This window comes from Galeopterus variegatus, unplaced genomic scaffold (assembly GCF_000696425.1).
Source record: "Galeopterus variegatus unplaced genomic scaffold, G_variegatus-3.0.2 Scaffold1709, whole genome shotgun sequence".
Lineage (NCBI taxonomy): Eukaryota > Metazoa > Chordata > Mammalia > Dermoptera > Cynocephalidae > Galeopterus > Galeopterus variegatus.
Genome location: NW_007727820.1, coordinates 97493 through 121875, shown reverse-complemented (window position 1 = coordinate 121875; position 24383 = coordinate 97493). Strand labels below are relative to the sequence as shown.

Genomic DNA, 24383 nt, shown 5'->3' with positions numbered 1-24383 from the left:
ATTTCTGAAGGATGGGTTTGCTGGGTATAGTGTTCTTGGCTGGCAGTTTTGTTTTTTTTTTCTTTTAGTATTTTGAATATATCATCCCCTTCTCTTCTGGCCTGTGGAGTTTCTGCATTTCTGAAGGATGGGTTTGCTGGGTATAGTGTTCTTGGCTGGCAGTTTTGTTTTTTTTTTTTCTTTTAGTATTTTGAATATATCATCCCCTTCTCTTCTGGCCTGTGGAGTTTCTATTGAGAAGTCTGCTATTAGTCTGAGGAGGATTCCCTTATAGGTGATTTGATGCTTTTTTCTTGCTGTTTTTAGGATTCTCTCTTTGTCTTTGAGTTTGGCCAGTTTGACTATAATATGCCTTGGAGAGGACCTTTTTGGATTGAATCTGTCTAGGGATATTTGAGCCTCCCAAATCTGAAAGTTTGTGTCTCTCCCTATACCTGGGAAGTTTTCTGCTATTATTTTGTTGAATAAGTTTTCAATGCATTTTTCTTTCTACTCCCCTTTAAGAATACACATGATTTGGATGTCTGTGCACATAAGGTTGTCTGCTATCTTAGATTTTCTTCATTTTTTTAAATTCTTTTTTCTTTTTTGTCCACCTAGTTATTTCAAGGAAGCTGTCTTCAAGATCAGAAATCCTTTATTCTGCTTGCTCTAGCCTGCTGCGTAAGCTCTCAGTTGTGTTATTTTATTTCATCGAATGACTTCTTCAGTTCCATGAGTTCTGCTACATTCATTTTTAAAGTATTAATCTCTTTGTAAATTTCCTTGATCATATCCTGGATAGTTTTGCTCAGTTTATTGTGTCATCTGACTGTGTCTTCTTGTATCTCATTCAGCTTCCTTAAGATTTTTACTCGGAATTCCTTTTCAGTCCTTTCAGGGGGTTCCTGCTCTACAGGGTTTGGTACTTGAGAATTATTGTATTCCGTTGGTGAGCTCCTATTTTCGTGTTATTTTGTATTTATAGTATGTCTACATTGATTTCTGGTCATCTGTTATAGCAGTTGCTTCTTCTATTGCTCTCCTTCCCTGGACTCCACTGAGGATCCTCCTTTTGTCAGTGCAGTCAAGTGGTCAGTGGTCCACCTGCTCAGTGGCTGTTGTGGCTGCTGTAGCTGCTGCTATGGTAGCAGACTGCCTTTGCAGCAGCGGTGGTCATGGAAATGGCTTTGGCAGGATGCCCACATGGCAGTGTTGGCTATAGTGGCAACAGGCTGCTTCCAGGACAATGATGGCAACCCAGAAGCACTGATGATGGTGGCGATTGCAGCAGTGGCAGTTGCATCAGTCACAGACTTGGCTGAGATGTCCACAGTGGCAGCCTGTGCACCTATGGTATCTGCAGCAGCAGCAGGGTTACCTCCCACTGGCAGCAACATCAATGGCTGCAACTGCCTCCCTCATGTCTGCAGTATCCATGATGGCAGCAGGGTCACTTCACGGTGGCAGCAGGGGCACCAGTGGCTGCTATGGATCCCTCATGTCTGCGGTGTCCACAGTGACAGTGGGGATACCTCACGGGTGGCAGCAGTGCCAGTAGCTGCAACAACCTCCATCATGTCTGTGGCATCCGCAGTGGCAGCAGGGTTACTTAGTGGGGGCGGTAGTGGTGCCAGCAGCTGCAGCCATTTCCTTCACATCTGTAGTGTCCTTGGCGGCAGCAGGGTTAACTCACAGCAGTGGCAGTGGTGGCACTGGTTGCAGCCACCTCCCTCACATCTGCAGAGTCCACGGCTGAAATGATTGGCCACCCGCAGGACTGCTGCCCTGTGGGGAGCTGCACTGCAATGGATGACAGTTCTGGGACCGGACAATGGCTCTGGTGACAGTGGTGGCAGTGGTGGTGGGCCCATTTCAGTCTTCTTCTGTGGAAGGAATGTGACCTGGGCACATCTAGTCTGCTCTCTTCCCAGAAGTCCTCCTCAGCTTTTTAAAAACTTTGAATAAATACAAAAAGAAAAAAAATTATATCCCTTAAATGTCATTTGAAATTTCAAGATAATGTTGTGACTGCTGTGATAGCAAGTTTGGAATTCTCTCCTCCGTTAGAGGCCTCCTTTTCCCAGAGCATCACTTTTGTATATACGGCGCTTTGATATCCAATATGCTTCTATCTCTGAAAAAGCAGTATATGTAAAAAATACAAAGTATATTATTTATAGGATGAACTTCATGTCTGCTTAACCCAGTGGTTCTCAACTGGGACCTATGTCCTCCAGAAGACACATGGCAAAATCTGGAGACATTTTTGGTTGCCATAATTGGGGAGGGTGGTGCTATTGGCATCTAGTGGGTAGGGACCTGGGATGCTGCACAGGACAGACCCCTACAACAGAGTTATCTGGCCCAAAATGTCAGTAGTGCCAAAGTTGAGAACCCCTGGTCTAATCCAAAAAAGCACCTAACTAAAGACTTATTCCAAGTAGATCTTTGAGTTGGGTGTTTCAGCCCATAATGTATTTTTCCATAAAAGAGGTTTAATTTATGGTACTCGGGTTCATTTTCCAAATTGAGCCATATTAAAGGCCAACCTGATAACCACCATTTGTGTGTTTCTTTAGTAAGTTGTGCTTCATTTGGGATGTGAGCCCAGATAACTTTAGTTTTAGCAGTGAAAAGACCCTTCTAGGTCCATCTTAGATAAGGATGAAAACTGAGATACCGAAAATGGAAGTTATTTATATGAACCAAGTGTAAAGTGTTCTTGTTTTTTTTTTTGTTGTTGTTGTTGTTTTTAAAGGTGACCAGTAAGGGGATCTTAACCCTTGACTTGGTGTTGTCAGCACCACGCTCACCCAGTGAGCAAACCGGCCATCCCTATATGGGATCCGAACCCGGGGCCTTGGTGTTATCAGCACCACACTCTCCCAAGTGAGCCATGGGCCGGCCCAAAGTGCTCTTGTTTTGGAAGACCACCTGTAGGTAATCTCAAGAAAGACTGTCACTAGCCCACATGGAATATGGGATCCGAACCCGGGGCCTTGGTGTTATCAGCACCGCACTCTCCCAAGTGAGCCACGTGCCGGCCCAAAGTACTCTTGTTTTGGAAGACCACCTGTAGGTAATCTCAAGAAAGACTGTCACTAGCCCACATGGGATTACATGCTTGACACTTTAAACAAAATAAATAAGATTACTAGATCAAATTAGCTAAAGGATCAGATGTTTTCTTTTCCAGAAAATAAGAAGACAGTAGGTTTTTTTCAGATATTAATCCCTTTAAGCAGAACATAACTGCAGATTCTGAACAACAAAATCCTTCTACCCTCACCTTCCTGAGCTGAAAGCTGAGGCTAAGTCTTTATTATGCTGGGCCACCTTTGCTCCACATGATGTAGGAAATAGCTTGTTAGGGCTGCCCCAGTACTTTCTGAAGAGGTCTCCTGGGAGGATTGAGGGGTGGGGGTTGGGGCACAAGAGCCCTTGCAATTTGTGTTTATAACCTGGCTCTTTGCAGTGGCTTCAAGGAGCTGTCATCTGCTACAGAAATCTGCCTGTAACAGGTACAGCCATGCAGTGCTAAATTTGTTTTCAATTATGGTTTGTAAAATGGCACGGATCCTTTCTCTTCAGTAGCCTATATTTGCATAGTGGAAAATATGCACCACATTTATAGACACACACACGTGCACATATTTTGTGCTTATTTGAAGAGTACTGATTTAGTGTGATATGCATTCAGATGAGTGTTTTATTTCACTTATGTTTGCATAAACATTTATTGGAACTCTCATTACTTAGATGTTTTTATTTAAATTGGTTTCAAGAAAACAATACACAGGCATACCTCAAGATATTGTGGGTTCTGTTACAGATCACCACAATAAAACGAATATCTCAATCAGGGTGGTAATTGCTGAAGATTAGGGTGGCTGTGGCAATTTCTTAAAAGAAGACAACAATGAAGTTTGTCTCTCTGATTGACTCTTCCTTTCATGAAAGGTTTCTCTGTGGCATGCTATTTGATACCATTTTACCCAAGTAGAACTTCTTTCAAAATTAGAGTCAGTCCTCTCAAATCCTACAGCTGCTTTATCAACTAAGTTTATGGAATATTCTAAATCCTTTGTTGCCATTTCAACAATGTTCACAGCATATTCACCAGGAATAGATTCCATCTCAAGAAACCACTTTCTTTGCTCATCTGTGAGAAGCAGCTCCTCATTCGCTAAAGTTTTATCATGAGATTGCAGCAATTCAGTCACATCTTCAGGCTCCACTTCCAATTCTGTTTCTGTCACTATTTCCTCCACATCTGCAGTTACTTTCTCCACTGAAGTCTGTTTCACTTTGCCCAGATCTATCAGAGAAATCACTACCTATGGCAGATACAGTCTTACAAAATGTATTCTTAAATAATAAGATTTGAGGGCGGGTCTGGTTAGAGTGCAGTGTTATAATACCAAAGTCAGGGGTTCAGATTCCCATACCAGCCAGCCACAAAAAAAAAAGATTTGAATGTCAAAATGACTCCTTGATCCATGGGCTGCAGAATGGATGTTGTGTTATCAGGCATGAAAACATTCATTTCCTTGTACATCTTCATCAGAGCTCTTGGGTGACCCGGTACGTTGTCAATGAGCAGTAATATTTTGAAAGGAATTTTTTTTTCTGAACAGTAGGTCTCAACAGTGGGATTAAACAGACATACTGCCATCCAGGCTTTTTCATTCTATTTATAGAGCACAGGCAGAGTAGATTTAGCATAATTCTTAAAGATCCTAGAATCTTAGGGATGGTAAATGATCACTGGCTTCAACTTAAAGTCATCAACTGCCTTAGCCCCTGATAAGAAAGTCAGCCTGTCCTTTGAAGCTTTGAAACCAGGCATTAACTTCTCTCTAGCTATGAAAGTCCTAGATGGCATCTTCTTCCAATATAAGGCTTTTTGCCTACATTGAGAAATCTGCAATTAATTATCTTAGCTAGATCTTCTGGATAACATGCTTTAGCTTCTACATCAGCACCTCCTGCTTCCCTTTGCACTTTTATGTTATGGAGACGGCTTCTTTCTTAAACCTCATGAACCTACCTCTGCTAGCTTCAGAATTTTCTTCTACAGCTTCCTCACTTCACTCAGCCTTTATAGAATTGAATAGAGTTAAGGCCTTTCTCTGAATTAAGTTTTGGCTTAGGGGAATGCTGTGGCTGGTTTGATCCTCTATCCAGACCACTAAAATTTTCTGCATATCAGCAACAAGGCTGTTTTGCTTTCTTATCATTCGTATATTCACTGGAATAGCACTTTTCATTTCATTCAAGAACTTTTCCTTTGCATTCACAGCTTAGCTAACTGCTTGGCACTAGAGGCCCAGGTTCCAGCATGTCTCAGCTTTCAACATGCCTTCCTCACTAAGCTTAATCATTTCTAGCTTTTGATTTAAAGTGAGAGACATGCAACTCTTATTTTCACTTGTACACTTAGAGGGCGTTGTTGGGACGTTGATTGGCCTAATTATAAAACTGTTGTGTCTCAGATAAAAAGGAGGTCTAGGGGAAGGAGAGAGACAGGGGAAAGACCTGTCAGAGGAGTAGTCAGAACACACAACATTTATTAAGTTGGCAATCTTAAGCAGGCACCCCAGAACAATTACAATAGTAACATCAAAGATCACTGATCACAGATCACCATGACAGATATTATAACAAAGTTTGAAATATTGTGAGAATTACCAAAATGTGACATGGGGACATGAAGTGAGCACGTGTTGCTGGACTTGCTCGATGCATGGTTGCCGCATACCTTCAATTTGCAAAAACATTATCTGCAAAGCCCAGAAAGTGAAGTGCAATAAAATAGCATATGCCTGCCCTTGTTTTGGCCGAATGACGCCCCTCCTTAAAAGTGTGAGTGGGTGGGGCCAGCCCGGTGGCGCACTGGAGAGTGCGCCGCTTCGGAGCGCGGCGGCGCTCCCGCTGAGGGTTCGGGTCCCATGTGGAGACCAGTTCCTGCTCACTGGCTGAGCGCGGTGCGGGCGCAACACCGAGGGTTGCGATCCCGTTGCCGGTCCCTGGTACGGGCGTGACACTGAGGGTTGCGAGCCCGTTACCGGTCAGTAAAAAAGACAAAAAGGAAAAATAGGTGCGGGCGCAACACCGAGGGTTGCGATCCCGTTGCCGGTCCCTGGTACGGGCATGACACTGAGGGTTGCAAGCCCGTTACCGGTCAGTAAAAAAGACAAAAAGGAAAAAAAAAAAAAAAAGTGTGAGTGTGTGAAGCTTAAGAGCCTAAGTGTCTAAAGGGGATTGTGAGCAGAGTTTTAATCTGTTTATCACACTTCGGTGATAAAGACAAAGCATGCATCAGTTTGTTTACATGTACACATTCCCAGGATGATATCTCTGAGGAAAAAAAAAAATCCTTTTATTCAAATAAGAAATTTGAGGGAAATTATAAGAGCTTATCATTTGGGCATAATGTTAATTTTTAACGTTTGATGATCTTCAGGAAAAGTTGGAAAGACTTAGGATTTGTGTAGACACGGTGTTTGGAGAAGAGCTGTGATTACAGGATCTTTGTAGGTCATGCTCTCGCTTTCCGTGTGGTTCTTCAGTTCCAGAATATGTTAACACTGCTCATTTCTGTAATGCAGTAATTTGGTCAGAAGTCGTTTGTGTGAGCAATAGTTCTGATGGTACCATATATTGGTTTCACATCGAGTCACAATGACCCCTATTTGTACCATAGAATTTCTCACTGTTTACAGGTTTAATTGTAGCCATGTGATGCTGTTGATCTGCTTCTGTCATTGCTAGATGGCACTGTCCTATTGACATGACTTTGTGCCATAACGTGTGCATGCCATAACTTGTGCATGCACCACAGTGAGCATCGGATCCCATGTGGAGACCAGTTCCTGCTCACTGGCTGAGCGCGGTGCGGGCGCAACACCGAGGGTTGCGATCCCGTTGCCGGTCCCTGGTACGGGCGTGACACTGAGGGTTGCGAGCCCGTTACCGGTCAGTAAAAAAGACAAAAAGGAAAAATAAAAAAAAAAGTGTGAGTGTGTGAAGCTTAAGAGCCTAAGTGTCTAAAGGGGATTGTGAGCAGAGTTTTAATCTGTTTATCACACTTCGGTGATAAAGACAAAGCATGCATCAGTTTGTTTACATGTACACATTCCCAGGATGATATCTCTGAGGAAAAAAAAAAATCCTTTTATTCAAATAAGAAATTTGAGGGAAATTATAAGAGCTTATCATTTGGGCATAATGTTAATTTTTAACGTTTGATGATCTTCAGGAAAAGTTGGAAAGACTTAGGATTTGTGTAGACACGGTGTTTGGAGAAGAGCTGTGATTACAGGATCTTTGTAGGTCATGCTCTCGCTTTCCGTGTGGTTCTTCAGTTCCAGAATATGTTAACACTGCTCATTTCTGTAATGCAGTAATTTGGTCAGAAGTCGTTTGTGTGAGCAATAGTTCTGATGGTACCATATATTGGTTTCACATCGAGTCACAATGACCCCTATTTGTACCATAGAATTTCTCACTGTTTACAGGTTTAATTGTAGCCATGTGATGCTGTTGATCTGCTTCTGTCATTGCTAGATGGCACTGTCCTATTGACATGACTTTGTGCCATAACGTGTGCATGCCATAACTTGTGCATGCACCACAGTGAGCACAGTGGTCCCAAGTCGGCCACCTTCCTGGTATGTGACCAACGTTACAGCTTCTCCCAGAGAAAGTTGGCAGGGGAGGAAAGCTTTGGAACTATGTCCCTGGGGAGAAGCACTAGTCTGAAAAGGAGATCTTTTTCATTACCTTGATGTTTTTTTAAAACATTTGTTAATGCTTTTCCAGTCCATGTAGGCACACTTGATTTAAAGTATTTTAAGAAGTCTAAAAGTGGGTCCATAGGTTACATTCATTTTACATTTTGATGGATGGCTTTTTTTAAAATTGTACATATATGTGGCATATAGTATGTTATTTTATACGTTCATATATTGTACAATGANAAATTGTACATATATGTGGCATATAGTATGTTATTTTATACGTTCATATATTGTACAATGATTCACTTAGGGTAGATGAAATATCTATCACCAGAACTTATGCTTCCTATCTACCTGTAACTTTATGCCCATTAATCCACCTCTTCCCCTCCTCCCCCATTCCCCTTTTCTTCCCAGCCTCTGGTAACCATTTTTCTACTCTCTACTTCAACGAGAACCACTTTCTTTATTTATTTTTAAGATTCCACATATGAGTTAGGTCATGCCATATTTGTCTTTCTATGCTTGGTTTACTTAATGGTTTCCAGTTCCATCCATGTTGCTGCAAACAGCAGGATTTCATTTTTTTAATAGCTGAATAGTATTCCATCGTATATGTATATATATATATACAGTGTTTTATCTATTCATCCATTGACAGGCATTTAGGTTAATTCCATCTCTTGTCTAACAGGAATAATGTTGCAATGAACATGGGAATGCAGGTGTCTCTTCAATATATTGATTTCATTTCCTTTGGATAAATACGCAGTAGTGAGATAGCTGGGTCATAAGGTACTTCTATTTTTAGTTTCTTGAGAAACTCTATACCATTTTTCATAATGACTGTATTAATTTACATTCTCACCAACAATGTAGGAGAATTCCCTTTTCTCCGCATGGTGGATGCCTTTAAATCAACCTTCCAAAAGTTTTACCAATTTACCTACCACTTGCAGTATATGGGAATACCNATTCTCACCAACAATGTAGGAGAATTCCCTTTTCTCCGCATGGTGGATGCCTTTAAATCAACCTTCCAAAAGTTTTACCAATTTACCTACCACTTGCAGTATATGGGAATACCTCTTTCCCCCCATTGTCAGCAATATACTGTATCAATGTCCCCCACCCCCATGGCCCTTATTTTGGCAATCTGAAAGGTGGAAAAGTATGTTTTTAAAAATTACTTTAATCTCTTTAAATTGAATTATAACAATCATTAGTGACTTCATACACATAGATGCCATTTGCATTCTTTTTTTCTGTGAATTATCTGTTCATATCCTTTTTCCACTTTTTCTTTTGGGTTTGTCTTGACTTGCTTAATTTGTAGGCGTTCTTTAAGTTTTATACTCATTAAACATTTGTCTTTAGATATACTAGGGTTTTCTCCCAGTCTGTCAATTGCTTTTAACTTTACTTTAATATGGCACATTTTATAGTGCAAAAAAAATCTTGATTTGGGGGAAATCTGATCCATCAGTGTTTTCCTTTATAGCTTCTGAGATTCTTGAAATGCTTAAAAAGCCCTCCTTTCCCAAGGTTACAAAAATATTTTTATACCTTCTATTAATTTATACTTTAAATTTTTACATTAGGTCTTCAGGCCTAATTTCTTTTTATTATCACATAAACTAGGGATTTATTTTTACTTTCTTTCAAATGAACAGCCAATTATCCCAGCAGTCTTTCCCCACTGATTTGAAATATCATCTTTCTCATTTTTAAAATTCCCAGTGTAAGCTGCATCTGCTTCTGGACTTTTAAGTTTTCTCCACTGATTTAACCACGGGTCAGAGAAGGCTTTCCCAGGGAAGGAGGTAAGATTTGAGGGTGGTGGTTTAACTGGGCTAAGAACATGTCAGGTCGGGGACTGAGAGTAGGGCGCAGGAGGGCTTTCTAGGACAAGAGGAAGCATGTGGAAAGGGCCTGTGTCCCCTCTAAGAAATAAAAACAAATATAAAGCTCTTGCACATGTCAAGGTCCTCCTGCGATCGGGCCTGTGTTCCTCCATCCAAGCCCTTCTTGGTTTTCTGCTTGGTTTGGCAGCTGCAGCAGCTCGCGCTGTGTTCTCTCTCTGTTCCTATGCTCCCTCCCACATGATCCCCCCTCTGGCCTTAAAAGTCCTTTCTCTTTACTCCCATTCCTCTTCCTACCTGCACCACCCCACCCCATCGTGGCTTAGTACTGCCCCCTCCAGGAAGTCCTCCTGTCCTGTCCCCTCCACCCCCTCCCATATGCCGTTACACTCGCCATGTGATACTGTAGTGTCTGTTGGAGTCTGTTTCCCTCTTGGGGCTGGATATTTTTTGCAGTCAGGGATCCAGGTCTTGCTTATCTTTGTATTCTCATCATCTAGCATGGAGCCTGGTACACAGACAGTTTGTTCAATGATACCTGTTGATTGAATTAGTGATAAGAAAAAATCATTGCCCTTCTAAAAATGTCAGCTTTGTTGTTCAGCATAGCACATGCCCTGTGGCATAGCTAAGAAACATATCAGTTAGCTTTTCTTTTTGCAAAGGAGAGATTGTCACCTCAACACTTGTATTCATAGGTGGGAGATTTTCACATGTGATGCTTGTGCCTGGAGTTTCTTGGGCAAGACTGTGACAGATTCCTGGGCTATCTGTATTCTTCCAGCAGCCCTTCTACTGCATGTGTATTTTAGCCTAAAACCTCAGGTGTGTATAACCTTACGGGCAGGACTTTAGAGTGGGAAGAGAGAGGTTGGAGGAAGGGCATTCCAAGAGGGTGTGACAATAGGAGCAAAGCCCAGGAAGTGAATAAGTGAAGTAGCATGAAGAGTGTTGGGAAATACTTCACACGTGATCTTTGGATCATAATATATGTATTCATATTTGTCATGGTTCATGGTTAAGTCAAAATATTCACTCCACAAATGCATGACTGAGCTTCAAACTTTAATAACAAATGAGATTAAATGTTGAGCAAAGTATGTAAAAGATGTTAGTCTGAGGACCCACTGTTCTGGGCTAAGAATCAGAATATGCTTCTAACTAATAATTTATCTGATAGACAACTCACAGTTTTCCCCAAAACAAACCACATATATCACCTAATTAGGTTCCATTTGATTTGAAACTATGCCCCTGTTAACAGTGTGACAAGAAACTTCTAAAGTGTCTGTAGGTTCTCTGAATTTAACTGCTTGGTTCCAAGTTAAATAAATATATGTCAATAGACAATTTAAAGCATGCCTGAAAATAAAATAAAGTTCAAGTTCAGAAACATTTTTAAATATTCAGTAGAGGAAAACATTGGGGATCCTTGCATGTCAACTTTGGGCCAGGCTCAGTGGACTGTGGAATGAGGCAACAGAGGGCCTGTTTTATTCCAGTGTCCCCTGTTCCAAGGAACATTCTTAAGGAAGCCAGCGAGACGGAGCAATGAGGTACCCTCTGGGGGCCTACAGCTCCTCCTGCTTGCAAGCCGTGGTGAGTCTGGCAGGAGGCATCTCCTTCGATGCTGTCCTGTTACTTTGCCTTCTGAAAGAACATCTGTGAAGACTGGTTCCTGGTGTCCCCGAGTAACCCTTTTCTAACAATTCAGCCAGTGTATTTTACCCCAAAGTAGAAAATACTGGTTTGGAAAAATCTAGTGAATTTTCAGTCCCTTGTGACTGTGTATGAGCACACAAACCTAGCACTGGGCCTGTGAAATTCTCTCATGCAGACTAGCCATGGGCAAACCTCCCACCCCTTCCATTCCCTGAACATGAATGTTGACACTTCAGCTGCAGATTTATCCAAATATCCAGTGATCTGAGGCCAGGGAAATTACTTTATCAATTCTGCGTATGATTTGTATGTCTCATAAAAGTAGACTACAGCAGGTAAAGAAAAAAAAAATAAAACAAAACTCTAGTTGATTGGGAGCTTATTCTGTATGGAAGGTATTGGGTTCCAGAGACTCAGACTATACTTGCAGTAGTTCCTCATATTTTTCTTCCTTCTTCTGTTGGAAAATGTAGCAGAAGGTAGGAGGGTGAGGGAGGGTGAGGAGGTGAGGTTATTTGTATGGGTAACGGTTAGGATCAATTTGTTTACCTCCTCCCCAACCCCGCTACTTTTGTAGAGAAATTACCTGTGAATACAAGGATAGAGTAGTCTGAACCTGGGTGTAGAAGAAAAGCACAAGAAAACACTGAGCTAAGATGGCAGGCATCTGAGAATAATATAAAAAGCTTCCTCCCCACACCTAAAGAGCCATGTTAGTGATAATTGTGTTGTATGTATTTTTGCATTTTATCCTTCTCTAACTATTAGAATTTTCCATCTTGCTGGCCTCCTTAAGAATGTTCTTTGGAACAGGGGACACTGGAATAAAACAGGCCCTCTGTTGCCTCATTCCACAGTCCACTGAACCCCTGGTCACTTAACTGCTTATAAGATTTTTTTTTTAAATGTTGCTTTTGGGAAATATTAAGCTTTTAATTAGAGTTAAAAGTCACTGCCATAGGGAACAAATGAGGAAAATGCAGTGCAGTAATAGAGACTTAAGAGGAAACTATGCATTGAATTGCCCCAGCTCTCAGGAGTGGTTAGTTGGCTTGGAGAACTAGAGCACTTTTATGGAGAAACATCTGCCTGCTCCTTACAACTCCCAAGAGGCCTGACCTGGATCCTCCTTACTCTATAGGCCAATCTTGGGAGGTAAAAGGGGTTCAGAAAGGCTCAGACCCAAGGCTCTAAAGCCAAACCTAGTATCATATTTCACAGGCGTCTTTTGACCTGCAGGTAAACAGGAAGATTAAAAATTAATCCAAACTAAAGAGTTTCGCCAGATGCAGAACCTCATTCTCAGGGCAATACCAGATCCTTTTCAAAGGAAGGGGGAAGAAGAATCACATCTATCAACATGCGTTCTCCCTTCCTTTCAGGCTCATTTTCAACTTGATGGGTCTGTCATTTATGGGCAAGACTAAAACAAATTGATATTAATTCATATCCAGCCTCCAAATATTCACATTGTTCGCTTGTAGCTTTAAATAGTATAGACAATTCATTGTAGATTCTCGAAATTAATGACAAAAGTTACATGTTAATTAACTAGTCAAACAAGGATAACTTCAATGTCAAATACAAGAAACCCAGTAAACGATTATAATTTAATTGAATTAACCGCCCCAATGAGCATATATTCGATTGAGTCATGCTCACAGGCAGGTTAGAAAATCAGATGCTATAGTTAAGGAATTCTTTAATAAGAGCACAGTGTTTTCCACATTGTTTATTTCTCTCATTTTTCACTAGGATGTGGAGTTACATGATATAGTTTGGTGGTGAAGAGTAAAGCCTCTTGAGCCTGTTCATCTTCTAGTTCCACTACATACAAACTGGTGACCTTGGGGAGGATAGTGAATCTCACTGTGCCTCAGTTTCCTCATCCTGTAAAATAGGACCAGGATTAGTACCTACCTCACAGAGTCATAGTGAACGTTAAATGCATTAATACATGTCACTGGCACATAGCAAGCACGCTGAGTAAATGTTCACTGTTATCATTAGTACTAGTAGATGTTTTTAGAAATGCGTAAGTTTGTAGTAATGGGAACTGTGTGTCCTTGGTTGAATTCTCTGCTCTCCCTTCTGACAGGAAAATGGCAAATGCACAGGAGCGGCATCCTGAACATCACCAAGGTGTCTTTCTCAGACCGAGGTAAATACACATGTGTTGCTTCTAACATCTATGGCACCGTGAACAACACAGTGACCCTGAGAGTCATCTTTACCTCTGGAGACATGGGCGTCTACTACATGGTTGTCTGCCTTGTGGCCTTCACCATCGTCATGGTCCTCAATATCACCCGCCTGTGCATGATGAGCAGCCACCTGAAGAAGACCGAGAAGGCCATCAATGAGTTCTTTAGGACAGAAGGCGCAGAGAAGCTGCAAAAGGCATTTGAGATTGCCAAACGGATCCCCATCATCACCTCAGCCAAAACTCTAGAGCTTGCCAAAGTCACCCAGTTCAAAACCATGGAATTCGCCCGCTACATTGAAGAGCTTGCCCGGAGTGTGCCTCTGCCTCCTCTCATTATGAACTGCAGGACGATCATGGAGGAGATCATGGAAGTGGTGGGGCTGGAGGAGCAGGGGCAGAACTTTGTGAGGCATACTCCAGAAGGCCAGGAGGCCACGGACGGGGACGAGGTCTACACGATCCCAAACGCTCTGAAGCGAAGTGACTCTCCCACCGCCGACTCAGACGCCTCATCACTACATGAACAGCCTCAGCAGATTGCCATCAAGGTGTCTGTTCACCCACAGTCCAAAAAAGATCACGCGGATGACCATGAATGTATACAGTTTGAAGTCAAAGATGAAGAGGAGACAGAACTGTCGGCTGAACATTCCCCAGAAACTGCAGAGCCTTCTACTGATATAACATCCACGGAGCTCACGTCGGAAGAGCCGACACCTGTTGAGGGATCAGAGAGAGTGCTGCCGCCAGCTCACCTGGAAACTACAGAGCCCGCAGTGACACATGACAAAAACACCTGCATTATTTATGAAAGCCATGTCTAATATCAACTCCGAAAAGCTATGCATATCAAGAAAATCAGGGGCTGCTCCTTGTAATACAGATGTAGTACGCACTTGCCGCTAAGCCTTACCAGGAGACTCTCATCCCTTAGGTAGGAGAGATGCCATTTAAAGAGGGGAACCACCTGTGTGCAGCTTATGTGACTGGAATTTTCCCAGTAGAAAAGGATGCAAGAAACATCAGGGTGCAGAATTGATAAAACCGGACAGTAGGTGTCTATCCATGTGATATGAATTTTTGAGGCTACTCTCTGCCAAATACCTTAATCGGTGATGCCCTTTTGGCAGAGCACACTACTGTAAGATATTCTGAGTTCAGGAGCCCTGTCCAGTGCACACTGCGTTGCTTTCCTTTTAAAAATTACTGGTCTGCTACTGTAGCAAATGCACGTACCTGGGTTTGTTGCACCTTCTTCTCAGTTTTAATTACTTTCACTGTTCCTTTATGGTGGACTAGTTGTTATTATATTAATACTAATTGCTCTTTCTGGCTCGGTCCTCTTTGCCACTTTCGTCCTTATTTTTCTGTAAAACATTTACCTCAGAGGCTTTGGTGTCAGTCACCAGTACCAGGGCTGATATCTACAAGTCATTTGTTTTTGGGGTTTTTTTTGTCTTTTTTCATGACCGGCAACGGATCGCAACCCTCAGTGTCGCGCCCGTACCGGACCAGGACCGGCAACGGGATCGCAACCCTCAGTGTTGCACCTGCACCTCGCTCAGCCAGTGAGCCGCCGGTCTGTATGCGGGATCCAAACCCTCGGCGGGAGCGCCGCTGCACTCCCAAGCGGCGCACTGTAGCAGGGCGCCCCCAGGCCGGCCCCACCACAAGTCATTTGTAATGTTCCAAAGTAGTTGCTAGGCTCATTATTTTTTCCATTCACCAGGTCTATTTCATACATTGCTTTTTTTGTTTCCAATGAAGCTGCTGTTGTGAAACTGAGAAGAACTTTGCCCTGGAATAGCACTTTAAAAGTCAGATAAGAATGTGTTTACCTGTTCAATTCTGAAAGCCTTTTGGTGAGCTCAACCGAGGTATAGAGGGAGATTGTGAAAGGTTAAACATACCCACAATACCCATGAAAATTGCTGTTTATGTTTAAGTAACGCCATCTTCTAAACAAAGACTGATTCTTACCTGGAAATTTTATGGCTTCCAGGCAGAGGTATTTGATGAATTCCTGTAGGCTGCAGAATAGTGGCTTCTCAGAAGGGCTTGCAGGGACCACATGCCCTCAGATGACTCAAACACTTGATTTAGGGTAGCGGATATAAGGATCTGTGAAGCTGTATAGCCAGTTCCACTTTCGTGAACTGTATATTGACTTGTTGGTCCTTTAAGGGAGAGTGAAATGTTATGGTAATGGCATAGGGAACTGTGCCATCAAATTTTATGCCAAAATTATTGAATTATTATTCAGTCCCACAAGAAAGCAGTTATATGCGAGGCAGCATGATGTTATGGAAAGAAGACGAAACTAGTAATCCAAAGGCTTAATCCCTTACCTGACTGTGCCAGTAACCAGCTGCCTGACTTTGGGCAAGTCTGGGCCTCAGTTTCCTTATCTGTAAGAGGGGGTAGACTAAATGAGTTCTGAGAACCATTGAAATGGACTCACTCTGTCACAGAACCAAACCAATATTAACATCCTTGCTATTTTTCACAATTACTTTAAAGATTTTGGCTGTCGTCTCTGGGTTCACCTAACATTTTGTACTCCATTGCTTACTCAAAGAAAGCGGTCTGGTTTTGAAAAATCATAGCATTTTAAACAAACTGTGGATCTTTTCCCCATTTCCACCCCCCACCCTCCAAAATCATTCGGACCACTTCTACAATTTAAATTTAATCTCGGTGACAATGAGTGGTGTTATGTCATTTTAACTTACAAGCAAGGGAGACAGGAACCTTAAAGTAGGTATAACAGCCATGGCCATGTCAAGTGATGGTGTTACCATGTCAGAGGTCATGTGGGCCATGTTGATAACGAGGGAGTAGACCCAGATGTTAATTTCTTAACACTGTTGCCATCTGGGGAAGTTACCTTGGGCAACTTCCTTCCTCTCTCTGAGGTTTAATCTTTTTTCATCTGTAGTCCCTGATGGTCCACAAGATACCTTCTAGCTCAAACATTTGTAGTTTTATGGAAAGTTTGTGTCTTTCATGATAACCCCTGTTGCACAAGACAAGCAAAATTGGGATCAAAAATGGGTACACAAGACTGGGTACTTATGCTATCCAAACTTTACAACAAACATCTGGCTCTGTAACTTAGGGCAGTGGACTTGGTTTTAAAGGTGGCCTTGACAGGTCTATTTCTAGTTAACTGGTGTGGAAGGCAATGTGACAAGACATGGAGTTTGATCAGACATCTCTTGAAAAGGAGCAAACTATTGGCATCCAGTTAGAAGTGTCTTGGGTAGTTACATAAAGAAATTAGTCATGAGCAATCAAGAGAAACCATGACTCCTGTTGGGTTCTCTGAACTAGGATTCTATGTATTTGGATAGCAAAAAAGTTTTAACTTCCAGCTCTTAGAGTATAAAAATTTTCCAGTTGTCGTGGAGGTCAACAAATTCTTACCATGGATTTACACCCCCAAAGCAACAACAGAGACTTAAGCTTGTTTTGTGATATTGTGTGAACTTTTCCCCATTCCATTTAGTTCTCATTCCACCCCAACCCATGTGCAGATTTCCACATGGAAACTACAGGAAAAGGCATCCATTCCACCTAGACATTGATTAGTAAGCTAAAAGTGGACGGATATTTTATGAAGCAAGAGCAGAAATGTATGATCAAAAAATGTTTTCAGATTGTTTTTTTGCTTCTTTAGACAGCAATGGTGAGGTAGATTATATAGATTTTCAAAACTTTCTCCCTCTTTACGGCATCAAAATGTTCTTATAATTTGGTAATTAGAAACCTAAAGGAAGGTTGGCTTCCAATGGGAACTCTCCTTCAAGAAATTCTACACTCTTCCTATCCATTCTATAGCTTCTTTATGAAATGAGAGGCCCTCCTGCTAGAATAGAAAATGTAGACCTCATGACTTTCAGCTAATCTTTCAAAGATAAAGTGAACTGTTCAGCTTCATAGGAATTCATAGGAGTGTGACAGAATGTGTGTGCATGTACACACTCACGCACATTGGACTCATTTGGGCAGTTTTAAGACTAAATTCCAAGCCATTTCCTTTAGGTCTTATGTAGTCATTCTTAAAATCAAACTGGTTTTGATTTCTGAGTCATCCTGGTCATATCTTTAGCAATTTTTTTTCTTGAAATTCTGAAAATGATTTACATATGTGTGCATATTTAATTCGCTTAGATGATCTGTAAACTTGGATGGTATTTATTCTAAATGGGGGAAAAACAGATTTTTATATGGAAATCTATGTAATTTATAATGGTTTTGTTTTATATATTATATTTTCATATCTTTAGGGCACATCTACTACTATTCTCATCTTTTTGTATATCATACTTGGAAAAAGAAATACTAATACTTGACTAAAATCTCTAGGAACCAAATGTGGTATATATGATATGTAACATATGGAAATAGCTCTAAAGATATCTGACTATCTCACCATCCCAAGCATTATTGTGCCATATCATTACATCCAGAATGAATTGTCTTGGGTGCTTATGAGCATTCCTTTTTCTCAACTAAGGCTAAAAGGCCTGACATCCCACACAATGGATTCTGGAATCAACTTCCCTTCTTTAATTTTTTATTGTTTGTTTCATTTTTAATTGCACAAGTCCATGTTGTTTAAACTTCCTTTTGAAGGTCAAATGTGAGATAAAAAGAAAGCAACTTCATGGAAAGACTGAATGAATTTAACTATGCTATGTAAATTATTTTAAAGGACTGATAATGTTTTAAATCTAATGCTTGGATTGTTATTTACTGGTGATCTAGGATCTGCTCAGCTCTTTAGCACATGAAGAAAATGTAAGGTACAAAGAATATTTGCTTATTTTGAACAGGCACATTCTAAATGTAGTGCAGCCAACACAGATCAATTTGACTATATAGAAACACCAATCCCAGCCACTGGAAGAAATATTTTAGAATGACAAATCAGATAGCTGTTATTATGCCATTTAAAATACAGTGTTTTATCAGTGCTAAAACTCTTAAATGTCATTCCCTACAGTTCTGTTAACAGGGGATTTCCTTTCAGTGTTTCATTTTGTAAGAAAATAGAGCATTTAACTTATATTTCAGATACTTTTGTTTTCTCAGCACAGTTCAACAGGTCGTTTACCTGTTTTCACATCTTTTTGGCAGTCCTTTAAGTAATTCCTGTTTCTATTCTTGCTTTTTAAACAAACTTATTAGTACTCTTTAAATATCTACCAAATCTCATTCTACGAGGGTACTTCAAAAAGTTCATGGAAAAATAGAATTAAAAGATAATATGAATCTTTCCATGAACTTTTATACGAATTTTTACACGAAGACCCCTCATATATTCACACGTATTTTGAGCACCTGTTATCTTCCAGATATTGGTCATTTTTACATTCACCTATTCATTTAAAAATCCTTCAATAGATAACAAAGTTCATTTTCCTAATGGCTTTTTTAGGTTTTTTTCAGTGATTAACCAGGTTTGGATTAAACAAATCAACAGTGGGGGAAAAAATCAAAACAGAATTATTTTCCAAAGGACTGAGCATTTTATCTGTTGTACAAAGAAAATATCATATGAAGATAATAATGATCTTTAACTGAGTTTTTTTAGAGATGAAATTTATAAAGGGGCTAGTACTAAGAATCCTACAACCAAATTGAAGCTAGAGAATATAAAAATAGAAAGCAAAGAGTTCTAAGAATATTCTAGCATAAATTATGTTTATATAACTAATAATAAAAGTCTCCAAATGTATCTCTCAGATGCCATAGAGCTGCTAACAGTGAGTTACAGTCAAAGAAGATGCTTGCACTTATGTTTGGTTTGCTGTATTTTAGTAGTTATGGATGTCCTTTGTTAAAATTGGAAAATAAGATGAAAAGTGTATCTGGCACAAATGTCAATCTGGTGATTTTGAGAACTATAAAATGTTCTCTTTTTAAAAAATTTAAAGATGTATACAAATGACTAATATATAAGTTGATATTATAGTAGCAAAAACAAAACATCATGTGATCCATCCTGTATTTTGATTGTTGCTTTAATAAAGGATTTGTGCAGGTATGTGGAATGTGTGTCGTGTCCTACCTAAAGGGCATGTAATTGTGGCCTGATTTACTCTTTCCAGTGATAGGAAATCTGTAGCCAATTCTTATCCCTACCTTTTGCTTCTGTGACATTTCCTGGGAAAAGGGGAAAATGTAATTTTCATGTACGACTACAAAATTTTATCCAAATTCAAGCCTTCATTCTGCCCTGACAAATTTTATAGCAATTAATCTTTATCTATCTCAAGAAGTACTTTTTAACATGTAAAATCAAGCTTCTGTAGAGAATCCAAGAATCTCAGAAGCCCAGAACATTCCACAGGGAGAAGTCTTAAGTAGCAGAACTGCTACAAAACACCTTGACAGCACCAAATCCAGGTCAAATCAAAGAACATGCTCAGTGGTTTCCTTTCACAATCAGTAAGCTGCACACGCTAAATTCCTCTTAAATGAGATGAGTTGTGGGGTATGCAAACAAGCCAAGAAAGGGATAATGAAAAAGAAACAATAATGGAAAGGGCAGAAAGTCCATATTTTCCTATAGGGGAGACCAAACAGGCAAACAAAATAGCTGGGTGAGTTCTACAATAAACTGTGCATACAGCCATCCATAGGTTCTCTTAAGTGAGAAAAGGTTTAAGAGAATTATTAATGGAAAAGTTAACAGTAGTGTCATCACAAAAGAGAAAATAGGAAAGTTTTGTCGTAACCAGGAAATTTTGGCTGGGGATTGGGGGAGTGGGGGCATATTTTCAAGACCCATAACAAATGGCTACTAATTTTTTTTTGCGGGTTTTAGAATGCCACATTCTGCATGGGCCTTAATCTAAGGGGATAGGTAAGACTTAATATTACCAAGTGATTTTCAAAGAAGTGCATAGTCACAGACCTGGAAAAAAAAGTGCGAGGTTCAGTGTCCCTGACAAGTAGTAGTTCAGCTCTGTTTGAAACCTCTGATAAATGAGGAGCTCATTACATCATGCAGTAGCATATTCTGTTGATAAATTTTAAGGGCTGAGTCAAAAAATCTTAAAAACAGTACCCTCCTGGTCCTTGTTGAGCCACTTGGAAGTGAAAACATAAGTTGGTCCTGCCACAATAAAACTGTCTTCTTTACTGTTAACACAAAACTAAAATTATAAATATATTCATATGAAAGAAAGTATTAAATAAAGAGATTGGGTACTCCTGATACTACCATATGAACTCGATGCCATGAGGTGAACACCCTTCTGAATAAGCAAGGCAGAAAAAGGTTTTCCCACCACCGTCCTGAGATACCCTAAGGCCACAGCTCACTGAATAAAGGGTTGTTCAGTAGCCAGAAAAAAACAAACGGACCAACAGATTCATTGCCTCAAATGATTGAGAATGCTTTTGAAGGACCATTAGAATTGATTTCCTGCAAGAAGAATATGTATTAAGTGGTGACATATTGAGGTATTTTTTAATTTTAACTTTTTAATTAACATGTAATAATTGTACATATTATGGGGTACAGAGGAGTATTTTGATCATGTATATACATTGAGGATTAAATCAGGTGAATTAGCATATCCATCACCACAAACATTTATCATTTCTTTGTGATAAGAACAATGAGGTATTCTTAAGTACCAACTGAATGGGGGCCAGTGCCAATTGCATTTACACTGTTCGGTAAAATGAAGATACCAAGGGTAAAATAATCATTTTTGTAAGATATTAAATAACAAATATTAAATAATCTTTTTTTAAAGAATGAAAGTTGATATAGCAATATGAATTTTTCAAAAAATGAATTTCAAAAAAAATAAAATAATAAAAAAAATAAATAAATAGTGCTTACTCCAAAAAAAAAAAAAAATGAATTTCTTCCTACCCATGTATTTTCTATCTCTGGTCCAATGTTCATTGAATAGTGCTTACTCCAAAAAAAAAAAATGAATTTCTTCCTACCCATGTATTTTCTATCTCTGGTCCAATGTTCATTGAATTATTTTAGTGAGCACTTGCAATTAAAGAGTGGATGTTTTTACAGTTGACCCACGTTTTAAAGTTTATTGTGGAATAGGAATCCCCCAAAACCAGGCAAAAAAAAATCACCTGAGCATAGAAGTCTAGCAAAATTAGGAGACTTTTTATTGTTCAGTGTATCTGCTGTACAGTATCTATTTCCCCAAAATTTTCATGATTCATATGAAGCTGTTGTATCTTGGAGACCCCTTAAGTGAGCAGTGTCTCTGGTTTTAGGTCGGCTTGGTCACTATATCTGCTGGTGCTGCAACTTCTTGCCATTTAGACATTTGATGAGGTGAATGAACAAAGTCTCAAAGCTTTAAGAGATTTCATGATTTTACGTGAAATGGAAAAATACAAGTTTGTTTGAAGAAGGTAAAATTATTCTTCAGCAGTTGCATGGATTGCCCTCCTTGTGAGATGGTGTTTTTTGTTCTCTTCCCTGTTAGCATTACCTCAGCTGCTTGACCAGCAGACCAAGTTATTATGCATGATGTAAAATGCTTGGTTATAGAATAGATTCCATGAGAAAACTCATCTGCCAAGTAGTAGACACTTTATCAGTTTAGCATAAAAGGTAAATTTTAATGTTGGTTATATCTGGAATTATTTAAAACCAAAACATTACAAAATCTAGGACCTGGTATTATATTTGTAGAAATGTTTTCACCTAATGAAGAAATTTGAAAGTGTTAAGACCTCAGAAAATTTAATTGCATGGTGTGCATTCTATCTGTAGGAAAAAAGCTGATATGGGGAATCTGTGCTTGTTAGTTTTTTGTTTTTTGTTTTTTGTTTTTCTTTGACTGGTAAGGGGATCGCAACCCTCGGCATGGTGTTGTCCACACCACGCTCAGCCAGTGAGCACACCGGCCATCACTATATAGGATCCAAACCCGCGGCCTCAGTGCTACCAGCACTGCACTCACCTGAGTGAGCCACGGGGCCGGCCCCTTGTTAGTTTTTTTTTAAGGTGCAGAATATATCCATATNAATTTCAAAAAAAATAAAATAATAAAAAAAATAAATAAATAGTGCTTACTCCAAAAAAAAAAAAAAATGAATTTCTTCCTACCCATGTATTTTCTATCTCTGGTCCAATGTTCATTGAATTATTTTAGTGAGCACTTGCAATTAAAGAGTGGATGTTTTTACAGTTGACCCACGTTTTAAAGTTTATTGTGGAATAGGAATCCCCCAAAACCAGGCAAAAAAAAATCACCTGAGCATAGAAGTCTAGCAAAATTAGGAGACTTTTTATTGTTCAGTGTATCTGCTGTACAGTATCTATTTCCCCAAAATTTTCATGATTCATATGAAGCTGTTGTATCTTGGAGACCCCTTAAGTGAGCAGTGTCTCTGGTTTTAGGTCGGCTTGGTCACTATATCTGCTGGTGCTGCAACTTCTTGCCATTTAGACATTTGATGAGGTGAATGAACAAAGTCTCAAAGCTTTAAGAGATTTCATGATTTTACGTGAAATGGAAAAATACAAGTTTGTTTGAAGAAGGTAAAATTATTCTTCAGCAGTTGCATGGATTGCCCTCCTTGTGAGATGGTGTTTTTTGTTCTCTTCCCTGTTAGCATTACCTCAGCTGTTTGACCAGCAGACCAAGTTATTATGCATGATGTAAAATGCTTGGTTATAGAATAGATTCCATGAGAAAACTCATCTGCCAAGTAGTAGACACTTTATCAGTTTAGCATAAAAGGTAAATTTTAATGTTGGTTATATCTGGAATTATTTAAAACCAAAACATTACAAAATCTAGGACCTGGTATTATATTTGTAGAAATGTTTTCACCTAATGAAGAAATTTGAAAGTGTTAAGACCTCAGAAAATTTAATTGCATGGTGTGCATTCTATCTGTAGGAAAAAAGCTGATATGGGGAATCTGTGCTTGTTAGTTTTTTGTTTTTTGTTTTTTGTTTTTTGTTTTTCTTTGACTGGTAAGGGGATCGCAACCCTCGGCATGGTGTTGTCCACACCACGCTCAGCCAGTGAGCACACCGGCCATCACTATATAGGATCCAAACCCGCGGCCTCGGTGCTACCAGCACTGCACTCACCCGAGTGAGCCACGGGGCCGGCCCCTTGTTAGTTTTTTTTTAAGGTGCAGAATATATCCATATCAACTCAGCCTAAATTATTTGTCTTACGGTAATAATTGAGATACATTAGTGATATTTCTGAACCCTGTCAGATTCTGAAAAAAATCCAAATTTAAAAATACATATATTATTCTTGTATCATGTTGACTATTTTATATTACCTTCTTTCATCCCATAATGGATTTAAGATGGTTGAGTTAAATATATTTTGCTTTATGTGAATCCCTTGAAATTGTTAATTGCTCTATTTTCACATAAGCCTACAAACTCTCAATAACCTGACTACTTGATTAATTAAACATTCCACTCCCAATCATTTTGAATCAATGAGAGATTTACAGTATGATTATAAAAGCAGAACAGCTGGATGAACTTTAAATGTGTTTATCTGAAACTAAGAAGGAAAGGCTTTCTGCTACAACACAAGAATAAAACATTGCTATTATACTATGCTCACAAATAGCGTGTATAGTGGAAAACAGAGTGCAAAAACCCATGAAACATTCAACATGTTTCCTCCAAATCTTTAAATATAAATTTGGACTTGACTTTTTAAAATTTTTTGTTTATGAGATTTTTAAACACCTCAATATAAAAATCAGTACAATTGTAGAGTTATAAACCTCCAAAATGTATTCCTTCTTCATTAAACATCTACATTCATGAACATAGAAAAATTCTAATGTAGTCATGATTTTCCTATTTGTGTGAGATCTAAGAGGATGGCTAAGCTTTATGACAGCTAATTTAGATTCAGTCTGTACCAGACATGAAATTGTCCC

General features: G+C 39.5%; 1 protein-coding gene across 2 annotated transcripts in view; it reads left to right on the top strand.

Annotated features, from left to right (window-relative positions):
• Window positions 1-14860, top strand: part of MFAP3L (microfibrillar-associated protein 3-like) — a 31533-nt gene extending 16673 nt beyond the window's left edge. For both annotated transcript variants that reach the window (XM_008578528.1, XM_008578527.1), the window contains one exon: window positions 13347-14860. In XM_008578528.1, coding sequence (XP_008576750.1) covers window positions 13347-14278 — 932 coding nt within the window. In that variant the 3' untranslated portion in view covers window positions 14279-14860. The remainder of the gene's footprint in view (window positions 1-13346) is intronic.
• Window positions 14861-24383: the final 9523 nt, after the last annotated feature.